Source organism: Ovis aries, chromosome 7 (assembly GCF_016772045.2).
Source record: "Ovis aries strain OAR_USU_Benz2616 breed Rambouillet chromosome 7, ARS-UI_Ramb_v3.0, whole genome shotgun sequence".
Lineage (NCBI taxonomy): Eukaryota > Metazoa > Chordata > Mammalia > Artiodactyla > Bovidae > Ovis > Ovis aries.
In genome coordinates, this window is record NC_056060.1 from 14974147 (window position 1) to 14988145 (window position 13999).

Here is a 13999-nt window from a genome sequence, read left to right on the forward strand (position 1 = left end):
TATATTTAACATTTAGATGAAGCGTTTATTTGTATAAAAAAGCACTACAATATAAATTGTGATGTTCTTATTTATAGAACTAGTTTTGAATTTCATAGTTCAGGTGATCTTTGTATTATTACAAAATGCTAATCATGTTTTGCTCCTTGTACCTCTTAATTTAATGGGCCAACTTTAAGTTTTTCTTTCCATATCCACTTTTTTATTTTCAGCAACTATAGCAATTCATTTTAAATTGACTTACACTTTCAAAATTCAGATTGTAGGAAAAACAACTCTCTCTATACATAATCCATAATTATAATACTTTTATGGATTTCTATTTGACCTAAGAAACAATGCCTTTACAATTATTCTGGAACAGTAATGCTTATATTTTAGGTAGGTTTTTACTCTAAAAAGTAAAACTTTTTAATGACAACTCATCTATATATCAAATTTATAGAATAATAAAAGAGATTTGTTCTCTTTGAAATATGTAAATATAATGTCTGACTGTGCATTTGAATTGCCCTGTTGTGATATACACAGCTCAAAATAAATGAGTTTCTGTTTGTGTGCTGTTTAGCTAAAGGCAATGAAAATAATTAAAAATGCTTTTGTTCTTTGGGAATTTTTTAGTTCTGATTTATTAAAAATAGAACTGGAAGAATATTTGTGAACCTGCTTTGTGAGGTACTCCCTAGACCTGTAAACTCAAATGCAAATCACTTGGAGTTGATAGAAGAAAAGGAAAAAGAATCTCTTTGAAGATTTATTCATGAAATACTTATGATAATGATGAAAAAGTTGTAAAAGTCCCAATTTCACACTGTTGTTTTCTTTTTACAAGGGAAAAGTACATATATTGTTGATGTTTTTTAGAGTCCTTTTGGTATAAGCTGGTTTGAACTTATATCTAAGTAGGGTATTTCTTTTTCTCTTGCAGTATTCTCAATTACTATTATGTTATAATAAGATTAGTGGCTTTAGAAAACTTATTTGGGAGTTGTTTTCAAAGTGTTTATTTGCAAATGATGCAAATATCCATCCCATCCCATATAGGGAAAAGGGGTTTATAATTACAAGATGAAAATGTTCAAAGCTCAGCTTCCTCTCTGAAGTTAGAGAATTCAGTGTCCACTCTTAGATAAGTATTTAGAATTTAGTGATTGTTTTTAAAAGTCAGGAATATGAGAGTTATCGCGTAACAATTACTCTGTAATTCTTTGAAACGACATTTGTGTGACAGCTAATAAATTGCATTTCAAATTGAACTTCTTTCTTGTACCTGTTTATACATGTCCTTCCTGTGCCATTCATGTAGCAGTGTTCCTTAAAAATTCTGTAGGTAAACTTGTCAGTGTGGCTGATCATAAGGGCTTGAGAGTTGCTCTCCCAATGAAAAGATGAACTGACAGCTGGGAATTTAGGGCTAAAGGTATGTGAGATGATGGTCTTTGGAGAATAATTGCTTTTCAGAGTATAAGTTCTACAGCTTTTGCTTGGATTCTGAAACAGTCTTTGTATCTTATCTTCTTATCCACTGTCTTCATAAACTGTCAGAAGTAGCCTACTAGTTATGCAGTTACCTGAACCACGTCTGTGATCGCTGTATTCATCTAGGATCTCTCTACTTAGTTTTAAGGCAGTGGTAAATATACCTACTCAGTAGAAATTTGCACCTCCCAGATAAGTTAAGGCCTGAACTTTAGACATAAAAATTTAATTTAGCACCACCAACTAGATTGTTTTAGGAAAATATTTCTAGATTAATGTGGTATGTCTTGGCATAGGTGTTTTTTTTGTTATGAGAGCTAGTTCTGTTTATGTGTATGCCTTTTCATCAGGTACTGAGGTAAATCAAATCATAAAAATTAAATAGAAGTGTAGAAGGGAAGTAACGGAATTGTTTAATACTGTGTGAGCATAGAAGAGAAGACTGACTAGGCTGAGGTTTGAGTGGGTCTCCTACTAGCTCATAAAGTGATTTCAAGTAAATGTGTTTCTGTACTTTAATTAATAATGGGGGGCATATATTGAGTGCTTACTATGTTTTAGACCCTGTACAATGAATATAATTTAGACCCTCAGTCTTATGGCATAGATGCTATTTTTATCCCCATTTTACAAAACTAAGGCTCAGAGAGACTAAATAACATCCAAAATTCACAGCCTAAGTGAATGGTGCCTCCTAGAAACTATCCAGCATGCACAGCTGAAGCCTGATCAGTACACAGGACCATCTTCCTGCTGTATATGTAGCAGGTACATTTCCTAGTGCTGAAGATACAGAGATGAGCCAGATGTGTTTCTTGGAGGAGAAACACATAAATAAATAGCGTGATCATATGCAGGGTGGAGTTGGGAGCACAGAGGAGGAAACTGTCAGTTTTCTCTGTATCCTTCTCTGTATCCTGTTCATACTTCTGATACTATACACTGGCATTTCTCCTTTCTCAAGATGATGGCACATTCTGGGTCCTTGTTTGTTCTTCATCACTAAATCCTGTTGAAGTAAGGGGGAAATCATGTTCTATCAAAGATAGAAAGAGAGGCCCAGCAAGGGTTAAGTGCCTTTCCTAGAGGCACAGTAAGTCACTGGTGCCAGAACAATAATTTAGGACCCCAAATGACAGTTTCCTTGGTAGACTAGGAAATTGCACGTTTCCCTGAAATTCAAAGCCAAGAATCTTTTTTTTTTCCTATTTAACTTTTATACTTTTCAAACCTTCATATTTTTCAAGCTCACATGTGTGAAAATCTTTTCCTAATATTTAGTGAAAAAAAATATGGTAATTGAAAGTAGGTGACTTCTATACTATATGGGCACTATGACCTCTGGGGACCCTGCAGTGGTTATCTGGCTGAACTGTATGAAGTGTCCTCCATGCAAGGAGGTGGTGATATGGTAGCTCCCTGGGCAGGTCTTGGGACAGCTTTTCTGCTTTGGGCCAAAGCTAGCAGTTCAGACCAAATGAAGCAGATCTCATTGTTCATAGGACAGACTCGACCTGTGTCAGCAGAAGCACTGTTTGCAGGGCAAGAAGAGCAAGTCTCATAACATAACAGAGATGCAAGAGGTCCAGAGGTGTTTGCTGAATTGCCTGTGATGGTACCCAGTGAGGGAAGAGAGTGTGAACAACTGGCTTTGCTCAGAGCTGCCATTTGGCAGTTATGCCAAACACGGGAGTGCTTATTCTGTTTTGACCTGTGAATTACTCTCATTCAGAGATCAGGTTGATTGTATCTTGAGCATTTAGTAAGGCATTCATTTTTCCTTTCCCAGTACCTGGTAAAGTGGTTCTTTTCTGGATTCGGGACTACCCTAAGAATTTGGTAAAAGCATTCTCTGGAAAGGAGAAGGCAATGGCACCCCACTCCAGTACTCTTGCCTGGAAAATCCCATGGATGGAGGAGCCTGGTAGGCTGCAGTCCATGAGGTCGCTAAGAGTTGGACACGACTGAGTGACTTCACTGTCACTTTTCACTTTGATGCATTGGAGAAGGAAATGGCAACCCACTCCAATGCTCTTGCCTGGAGAATCCCAGGGACAGTGGAGCCTGATGGGCTGCCGTCTGTGGGGTCGCACAGAGTCGGACACGACTGAAGCAACTTAGCATTCTCTGGAAAAATGCACACACTTGTAAGATTTTTGTGTGTAATTTCAAGGGATTCATGGTCCTTTCCCGTAAAAGTGGATCTGTAAGCTGTGAATTGAGGGTAAATAACCTCTGCTGTAGATTTTCCATAGTCTCTGTATTTTAATATCCAAAGAAATAATAGTAATTTTTAACCTGTAGATGTTTCACAGGAAGTGTGTTGAAAGTAGACACAATATGCTTTAAATCAGAATACATGCACATTGTGTTTGTTTCAGGAAAAACTTTTAACAACGGTTGTCTAATATTTAACTTTTGTCTCCCTCTTTTAAAGCTTGGTAAAATGCGGCTGACAATTCCATGTCGGGCCCTTACATGTTCTCATCTGCAGTGTTTTGATGCAACTCTTTATATTCAGATGAATGAGAAAAAACCAACTTGGGTTTGTCCTGTCTGTGATAAGAAGGCCCCATATGAACACCTTATTATTGATGGGTATGTCACTTTAAAGTTTTTCCTTGTACTTCATAGTAACCATCTATTAAAGTTTTGTTACCTATCAGGTTTGGGATTAAAATTCTATAGATAGTGGTTTCTGAGTTATATATGTGTAGGATATTCATGACTGTAGAAATTATATTTTTTCTAAGAAATTAATATTGTGAATATTTTCCCTTTTTAACTATGTCTTCTTGTTTTAAAGATACATGCCTCACTGTCAGTGCCTCCTGACATTTACCATTTTAAAGGACCGGTGGTTCTGAGCAGGGTATAGCTTACATCTTTTCCTAACATGAATCCATCTGTCCCTAGACGTGCAGACCTTTCTAGGGGAAGAATGAAAGAATTGTGAAACTCTGGTTCACCTAAGCTGACCAGAAGTTGGGCTGTTTTTGAAGATTTTCTGGTGCTTCATTTACTATATGGGTCTACTCCCTGCTGTGTGGGCTCCTAAAAGTGATCAACACACTGAATAGCAGCTGTCTTTGTTTCTGTTTCCCCTAAAATACTTGTCTTTGTCTTTCTTCTCCATCTACAGCATCACAACAGTTATTTCTTTTTTTCCTGACATTCCAGTGTTTTATCTGTCCTTCCACACATCTTCAAATATCTTTTAAAATTTTCTCCTATTCTCTAGCCTCCATTTTTTTCCCTTTTTCCCTCTGAACAAAAATAAATTGTGAAAAGAAAAAAATATATTCTTGACATTTCCTGTGCGCTCTAGCAAAATGCTTAATGTATCTTATCTATAGTATTTGAGGAAACAAAGGAGCCAGAAGGTATAACATAAGGAATGGAATACATTTAGCAATACAGGTGTAACCCAGAGCTTGAAAGATGCCAAACCCATCATATGAGGGAGAGTAAATGTGTAACTTAAATGTTTTATGTTTAATTTTTCAGAGATGTCAGTGATCACTAATAAATTGAATAATATTTTACCAACTCTGTATATTACATAACTTTAGATGCTCCCATCAATTGGGATTTTTCTTTCTTATTATAATATCCACACATACACACATACTCCTAAAGAAAAATTGGAAAACGCAGGAAAATAAAAAGATGTATTATTTTCTGATTTTTATTTTCCCATAATTGTGATTATATAATATCAGTATTTTTTTATCCTTTGGTTTCGTTTAACATAACCTAAGAATTTGATCATTCATGTTACACATTTTGGCAAATCTCGTTTTTTAGTATCTGCATGGTATTTATCAAGGAGTTCTATCTTTCAGTACATATTTTTACATGTATTTCTACAGTTATCGAATAAGATGTGCTTATTGTAGGCAATTTGGATTATGATGAAAAGTTTAAAGAAAAAGAATAAATATCTTCCATGTTACCTCTCAGAGATAACCACTATTTATATACCACTCACACACAGAATTTTGTCTTTGAAATACAGAGTTTTCTTTCTTTGTCCTCTTCCCACTTGCTGTGAACATACACCCCCCCATGTTACTTTTTTTTAAATCTCTGGAAACCTCATTTTTCAGTTATGTAATATTTTCTTGCATAAACCTACCATAATAATAAGTAACTATTTTCCTATTTAGCCCTAGATTTTAAGAACAAATAATACCTTGTACTTTCTTATTTATATACTTGTACAAAAAATAGGTCTGAATGTTTTTGAACAGTAATTCTAATAGGTCTTAATTTAGAATGTGATATTCAAAGGACAAATTGTTTTTTATAGCTTGTTTATGGAAATCCTAAAGTACTGTACAGATTGTGATGAAATACAGTTTAAGGAGGACGGCTCTTGGGCACCTATGAGATCAAAAAAGGAAGTACAGGAAGTTTCTGCCTCTTACAATGGAGTTGATGGTGAGTGTTAGTTTTCCAAAAGGATGGTGCAATCTCCTTGCTCTTTTAAAGCCTGGTTTTCAATATTAAAACTCAACTTTTTTAAAGAATATTCAGTAATTTATGGATAGCATAGTAACTCTTATTAAATTATTGATTAAATGTTCAGAAGTAGTGAAGCTCTTTTTAAATTCACCTTTTGCAAGGTTTTATATTTTTGTGTATGAGGTTTCAGAGTAACATAACTTAATAAGCTTTTTTTTTGTAAAGTCATGCTTTTGAAATGGTATCCTTTTAAATTTTTAACAGACTTGATATAGGTTAGTGAATGTTCTTTTTTCATTTGCATTTTTCTCTAGCTTCTAGTATATTTTTGCTGTAAGGAAGCGAAAGTGTTCCCATAACATTTCTCTGTGTATCAGGTAATGTACAGGTAAATGTGTAATATGTGAATTTGCTCTCAGACTGTTTTTATTGTGAGGCGGATGTAACATTTTGATTCTTCTAACTCAGAATTGTTTAAAAAAAAATCCTTGACAATCTATACTAGTAGTCTTGAGCTTAGAGGAACAGAGCCACTATTGCTTTTTTCTTCTTAGGCCCCAGCAATATAACTGGTAAAGTCTAAACTATAACTGATAGACTAATCCATAGGCTGAGGAAAAATAAGAGATATCACAGGCCTTTTTTTTGCCTTGTGTTTCAATTATTCCCTCCTAGGATGCTTAAGCTCCACATTAGAGCACCAAGTGGCTTCTCATCACCAGTCCTCAAATAAAAGTAAGAAAGTAGAGGTGATTGATCTAACTATAGACAGTTCATCAGATGAAGAAGAGGAAGAGCCATCTGCCAAGAGAACCTGTCCTTCCCTATCTCCAACATCGCCACTAAATAATAAAGGGTAAGTGCTGAGATCTTTTTATAAAAAAAGTCATTGTGACAGTTAATTTTGAAAATAGGATTAAAAGATCTGCCAAATAAAATGGTTATGCACGATTGTAAACAGTACAGAGAATGAGTTGGATTGTTCTCAGTGTATTTATTTCTTCAGTTCAGTTCAATTGCTAAGTCATGTCCGACTCTTTGTGACCCCATGAACTGCAGCACGCCAGGCCTCCCTGTCCATCACCAACTCCCGGAGTCCACTCAAACCCATGTCCATTGAGTCAGTGATGCCATCTAACCATCTCATCCTCTGTCATCCCCTTCTCCTGCCCTCAATCTTTCCCAGCATCGGGGTCTTTTCCAATGAGTCAGCTCTTTGCATCAGGTGGCCAAAATATTGGAGTTTTAGCCTCAACATCAGTCCTACCAATGAAGACCCAGGACTGATCTCCTTTAGGATGGACTGGTTGGATCTCTTTGCAGTCCAGGGGACTCTCAAGTTCTCCAACACCACCGTTCAAAAGCATCAATTCTTCCGCGCTCAGCTTTCTTTATAGTTCAACTCTCACATCCATACGTGACCACTGGAAAAACCATAGCCTTGACTAGATGGACTTTTGTTGACAAAGTAATGTCTCTGTTTTTTAATATGCTGTCTAGGTTGGTCATAACTTTCCTTCCAAGGAGTAAGTGTCTTTTAATTTCGTGGCTGCAATCACCATCTGCAGTGATTTTGGAGCCCAAAAAAATAGCCACTGTTTCCACTGTTTGCCCATCTATTTCCCATGAAGTGATGGGACCAGATGCCATGATCTTCGTTTTCTGAATGTTGAGCTTTAAGCCAACTTTTTCACTCTCCTCTTCCACTTTCATCAAGAGGCTCTTTAGTTTTTCTTCACTTTCTGCCATAAGGGTGGTGTCATCTGCATATCTGAGGTTATTGATATTTCCCCGGCAATCTTAATTGCAGCTTGTGCTTCCTCCAGCCCAGCGTTTCTTATGATGTACTCTGCATATAAGCTAAATAAGTAGAGCAACAATATACAGCCTTGACGTACTCCTTTTCCTATTTGGAACCAGTCTGTTGTTCCATGTCCAGTTCTAACTGTTGCTTCCTGACCTGCATATAGGTTTCTCAAGAGGCAGGTCAGGTGGTCTGTATTCCCATCTCTCTCAGAATTTTCCACAGTTTATTGTGATCCACACAGTCAAAGGCTTTGGCATAGTCAATAAAGCAGAAACAGATGTTTTTCTGGAACTCTTGCTTTTCTTAAGGGGCTGGAATAATGCATTAAAGGGGTCACTTGGATATGATATTCATCATACCAAAAGATGGTTCTAGTACAGTGTTTCTCAAACTTGAATATGCATCGGAATCACCTGAAGGGCTTATTAAAACACACTGTTCTCCTGTACCTCCATGTCTGATTCAGGAATAGGAACAGAAAATGTTTGGGATTGATCTTGGGTCTCCTACATTGCAGGCAGATTTTTTTTTTTACCGTCTGAGCCCTAATGAGTTCTCAGGCGATCCTAATGCTGGTCATAGGATTTTAAATATTTATTCAAACTAGAAAGTGTATGCTGTGAAATTAACCCTAAGTTGAGTGTGTTAAGCAAAAAGCAGAGAAATACCAGGTAAATGCTTTAAACCTGCCTCAGGATGTGCAAGACTGGCAATGAAAGTGGTCCAAGACTTACGCTGCAGTACACAGTGCTTTCTATTTTGCAGGCTCATTTCCCATACTTCCCATTAGTCTCACGTCAATAATAATGTCCCTTGGTTATGCCTCAGTTCACTTCATGAAACGTTGTTATCTGCGTTATGTAAAACACCCTGTGCTAAACATAAATGGTAATACAGTGAGTTAGTACAGTCCCACCCTTAAAGAGTTTAACATTTTGAAGAGGATGGTAAAATAAGTAGCGGACTCTATAGCCATACTCTTAAACAGACTGTTGGTCTCTTGAGACACTTCAGAGAATCTCAGCAAAGGACGTCTTGTGTTGCTGAGGCACAGTTGTAGCACACAAAAGGTAAATCTAGAAATAGATGTGACCCCTTTTAGGTATATATCAGGAGAGTTATGTGGCCTGATGTAATTGAATAGGAGCTATTTAGAAAATATTCCAACACACTAGTGCCTGAAGGAAGAATTTAAGTGAGAGGAGAAAAGTCTGCAGAAAGCGTTGATACAGATTTCAAGGTTTAAGAGGGAAAGTTAACACCAGACCAAGAACAGGTACTTTGATGCTTGCAGTCAGATTATTTTCAGGCTTGATATTGTTTCATGAAATGAAAAGATCTTCTATTTGAGTATATTTGTAGTTACAGGAAAGTTGAAATTTCAACATTAAAAGAGTACAGTTGTGATAAATGTAGCTCCTCTCTTGTTAAAGGACTTTGGCTATTTCAGGAATCTTTATAATACAGCTAAACATGTTACACAGGTTGATGTTTCACTCTAGAGTAGCTTATCTCGTCATACTGGTGGGAATAAAGATATTAAAAGCAGTATCATTATTCTAAATGAAATGGGTATTTAAACACTAATTCTACTTTATATTCTACTTTGTAAACATTCACCATTGATGCAGCCTACCTTGACAGCTGTTAGCCAACAAGCCTGACCTTGTTATTACACCAGCTTCTTTTTAAAATCTGGGGGTGTTGTGGGGAGTCAGATTATCGAAAGCAGCATAGTTAGAACAAATATCGAATTTTTATTCTAAGATTTTATTTTAGATTTTATATTTAATATATATACTTACGGGGCTTCCCTGGTGGCTCAGATGCCTGCAGTGCAGGAGACCAGGGTTCAATCCCTCGATCAGGAAGATCCCCTGGAGAAGGGAATGGCAGCTTACTCCAGTATTCTTGCCTGGAGAATTCCATGGACACAGGAGCCTAGTGGGCTAATTTATACTCAAATACATATTTTTAAATGGTGTGACTATATTATATTTAACATGTGCTTAGTTGCTCAGTCATACCCGACTCTTTGAGACTGCATGGACCATAGCCCTCCAGTATGACCAAAAACACGTTATTATTTTATTACTTTTTTTTTTTTTTTTCATTTTTTTTTTTTTAAATTTTAAAATCTTTAATTCTTACATGCTTTAAATGCCATTTTAGCACTATTAAAATTTATTTCATAAATCTGGATGTATAAATATTTCATGGATTAAGTGCATCATTATATATACATAAGTTCTACTCTTAAGGATATTGATAGTAGTCATATATAGGTAAACATTTTTCCTTAAAGGAAATGTTTTTTGAGTGTTTAGAAATCTAATATTTCTTCTTTGAATATTTGCTGTGCTGTTTCTCCAAAAATAGCTTGTTTATTATGTTTGGGAAATTACATTAGATGCATTAACTACTTCTTGAGCTTCCCAGTGACTAATTGAACCCAGATAGAGTATTTGCAAATGCCAAACCTTTCTCTATTTTCAGATTTAAAAACAAGCTACCTGAAAGCTTATGATTTTTTTTTTTAGTAGGATAACACCATATTCAATACCAGTGCCCATTTTTCAGTAATGACTAGCCTATAAATAGAAACCTAAACCCAGCATATTGGATATGTTATTGTGCAGTGTGAAGGTGGAAATCATTTTAGAATACAGTCACAAAATTGGAAGAAAAAGAGCCAGCCAGGAAGTAGAAAGAGGCAAACATTAGTAAATGTAAAATATTTTGCCGTCTTCAGCCACTGAGTGTTTAGTATTCCTCCAGAAATTTCCTTTGCTCTTTGGTATACCAAGATGTTTTTCAAAGACTAGCGTTTCAACTGCTTTTGTCTCTCTTGTAATCCTTTATAATCCCTGGAGTATTGTCAGAGGAAATAGCTAATGGAAAATGGTACTTTCTGTAGATGTAAGAAGTTTAATTAAGTTTCCATTAGACAAAACAATTTTATGAGATGGATGAGAGTGTATTTTATGCTTCATATCCCATTCATAAAAACAAGGTAGCGCTTCATAACTAGAACGCTGTTCCTGGAAATCCAGCCTTGCTTGGCATCGTTAGGGATACTCTCTACCATTGAAATTGCATCTCCATACCCCCCAGCACTTTACATGAACTTTTAAATGCAAAAGACAGCCTCTGTCTGTCTCTCTGTTTTCTATAACATATCTGATGGCCTCTTATATGTTTGGGATAGCATATGGCCCTTATGATTTCACACAGGACTATGAGAATCCTTTTTCTTTTCAAAATCATTTTAATTCTCCCTTTTCTTTTTCCTTTATTACATCCCCCTTTTTGCTTTTCATTAATTTTTGGTAAAAAAGTACTTAACTACTCAGCTACTTAAACATTTCCCTCTATTCTCCCCTAATCCCTCTTTGTTCTTTTTTCTTTTTCCATTTCTACTGTCCTCCCTTTAAAAACGCTCCATCACCTGTTCATTTTGGAGGATCTCTACTGCTTGTCTTGCTGCCTTCGTTCATTCAGCAGACTTTTATGCAAACAGCATTCCTCGTGACTGTGCTGGGCATTAGGTATTCCAAGATAAACAGTACCTAGTTTTTATTCTCATAAATCTTACAAGTCTGAGGGCCAGCTGTTAACTCTTCACTGCTCAGATTGCTTCATTCCCCTAGTCTTGTTAGATGTGTTTTCTTTGCAAGGATTTACCTATTCTTTTACTTGCCAACACCCTAGTACTTACTTTTTAAAGGTTTTAGAATTTTGTCTGCTATACTTTTCACTTAGATTTCATTGAAGTGGCTCAACTATGCCTTTGGCCTGCATTCTAAGAGTGTAGATGGTGTTCCGAAGACAACATGTGATTTATGAATGTTGGATACCATTGCATCCATCTCTTTTCCTTATAGCCTCTGAAAGCTGCTATTAAGTATACAAATTATTTCCTAATAATCATGGTAGTCTAAATTATATATTGTTTTGCTTTTGTTTTTATTTTCAGCACAAAAACTGGGACTCATTGTGAGATTCTGCCCTTTTATTAAACTTAAGTTCAGCTGACTCATGAAAATTTTGCAAACCTTTTTTTCTTCTAGCATACTGAGTCTTCCACATCAAGCATCTCCAGTGTCCCGTACCCCAAGCCTCCCTGCTGTAGACACAAGCTATATTAACACATCCCTCATCCAAGACTACAGACATCCTTTCCACATGACACCCATGCCTTATGACTTACAAGGTGAGTTACCCATTCTGTGTTGCCATATAGCATTATAAATGTCTTTGATCTATACAGTCTTCTTCTGGGTAAGTTTAAGAAAGATTGAAAGATCAGGGATAGAGGAGGTTGGAATCTAGGAAGGTGGGAGAAATATATACTTCGGACGTAAATAAATACTGACTCCGTTTCCTATTAGTACCTTCATCAATAGCCAGTGTTTCACTACCAGTGGTAAAAATAAAGAAATGATCTCTGGGTTTTTTGTACTTCAAAGTAGTCGGCAATTGGCTTTTGAATGGTTTCCAGGATGTTGCTTATGTTGCTTTGAATTTTTATATTAATGAAAATTATTTTTGTTCCCCGAATCTGGTTATAAGGCAGCACACATTGTGGGTAGCTATGATGTATTATCTTTTAGACAATGCAGAACTGAAACATTGGAAAGTTTTAATTTTTGTTCTGGTGAACCCGGTTTCTTCTTTTTGAAAGTAATTTGAAATGTTATTATAATCATTTCTACAATGTATTTTGAGTTCATAATAGTCATTTATATTATCAAAAAGAATTACTGTTGTCATGTATCTTTGCAATTTAATAATTTTGTATATTAGCCATATAATCTAAGAACATTTTTTAAATTACAGAAAGCCATATTTTCTCATTGTAGAAAATATAATACAAAAACACAGAGTGGAAGTTTCTCTCCATCCCTTCTCTACAGTAAAATTCAGGGTCACTGGCAAGGATTCTTGGGAGCTGAGATATTTGAGTGAATTCTTAGTGAATATTGTGAAAACCGTGTTTCAGCTCTGTCCAATAGAACTTTCTGCAACTAGGGGAATGTAATCTGGCCAGTACAGTAGCTACTGAGCTACATGTGGTTACTGAGCATATAAATGTGGCTAGTGTGACTAAAGAACTGAGTTTTTCATTTTATTTAATCTTAGTAAATTAAATAGCCACATTAGGTGGTTAGTAGCTACTCTATTAGTCAGTGTAACCCTGTTTCTCACTGCCCATTGCCAAACTCACTGTCAAGAACCAATGTTCTATACATTTTTAGATCCTTATGGTATAATCTGTTCTAGTGTAGTTAGTGGTAGTGGTGGTAGTTTAGACTTTTGTGACCCCATGGACTATATAGCCTGCCAGGCTCCTCTGTCCATGGGATTTTCCAGGCAAGAATAATGGAGTGGGATACCTGCCATACTTTGGAGGTATCCCCAAAGTATTTGTATTGTCATATTTTTATCTACATCTGTGTGTTGTACTTTTCTTCAAGTTTAGATGTCATACTGAGGGATTTTATTCACATTGGTTTATTTGCTCTTCATCACATTACACACTGGGCAGTATGGACCAGAATGTGAATTGGAAGGGGCCAGCTTACAGTGACTTCCCTGCAGCCAGGGATGAGAGCTGGTCCTCCACGCCAGCGAGACACTCCCTCGGGTCTCTTCCCCTCTTGTGTCACTAGTCTCTGAGTTAGAATCCAGTACAGACAGTGGGAAGTGAAGGAATCTGAGGAAGCCAATCTGTCTTCCAACTTGCTTAACGTCTTTTAACTTCAAACTTTCTCATCCGCAAAATGAGACCGAATAGAACTGCATACCTCGTGAGGTCCTTGTGTGGAGTAGGTTAGATTGAAAGGTAACTTCATGGGAGCCAGTGAGAGCATTTGGTGCAAAGTGCTCAGTCAGTTTAAGGGGTTGGTGTTTGGATCTGAATGGGGCAGCAGTGGCCCAAGTCCCATAGATGGCATCACCGGGAGTGCACACCATTGCTGAAACTTGGACTCCAGGCTTTATAATCTAGAGATGGGGGAGATCTAAAATATTCAGCTCAACTCTTCATGTTTAAATAAAATGCTAAATGAATTTAGAATTCGCTTTTAAGATATTGTCTTTATTTTTGTAGTGTTGGGGCATTTGGGAGGCTCTTTTTTTTTTCCCCCCCCAACTAAAATAATTTTTTCTTCTGCAGGGTTAGATTTCTTTCCTTTCTTATCAGGAGACAATCAGGTATGTTATATGAAAAAAAAATTGATCTTT

At 36.4% G+C, this 13999-nt stretch overlaps 1 protein-coding gene across 2 annotated transcripts in view; it reads left to right on the forward strand.

Annotated features, from left to right (window-relative positions):
* The window catches only part of PIAS1 (protein inhibitor of activated STAT 1), a 128704-nt gene that overhangs the window by 110086 nt on the left and 4619 nt on the right, over window positions 1-13999 (forward strand). For both annotated transcript variants that reach the window (XM_060418890.1, XM_015096836.3), the window contains 5 exons: window positions 3917-4077; window positions 5792-5922; window positions 6622-6802; window positions 11824-11966; window positions 13932-13969. In XM_060418890.1, the coding sequence (XP_060274873.1) occupies window positions 3917-4077; window positions 5792-5922; window positions 6622-6802; window positions 11824-11966; window positions 13932-13969 (654 nt within the window). The remainder of the gene's footprint in view (window positions 1-3916; window positions 4078-5791; window positions 5923-6621; window positions 6803-11823; window positions 11967-13931; window positions 13970-13999) is intronic.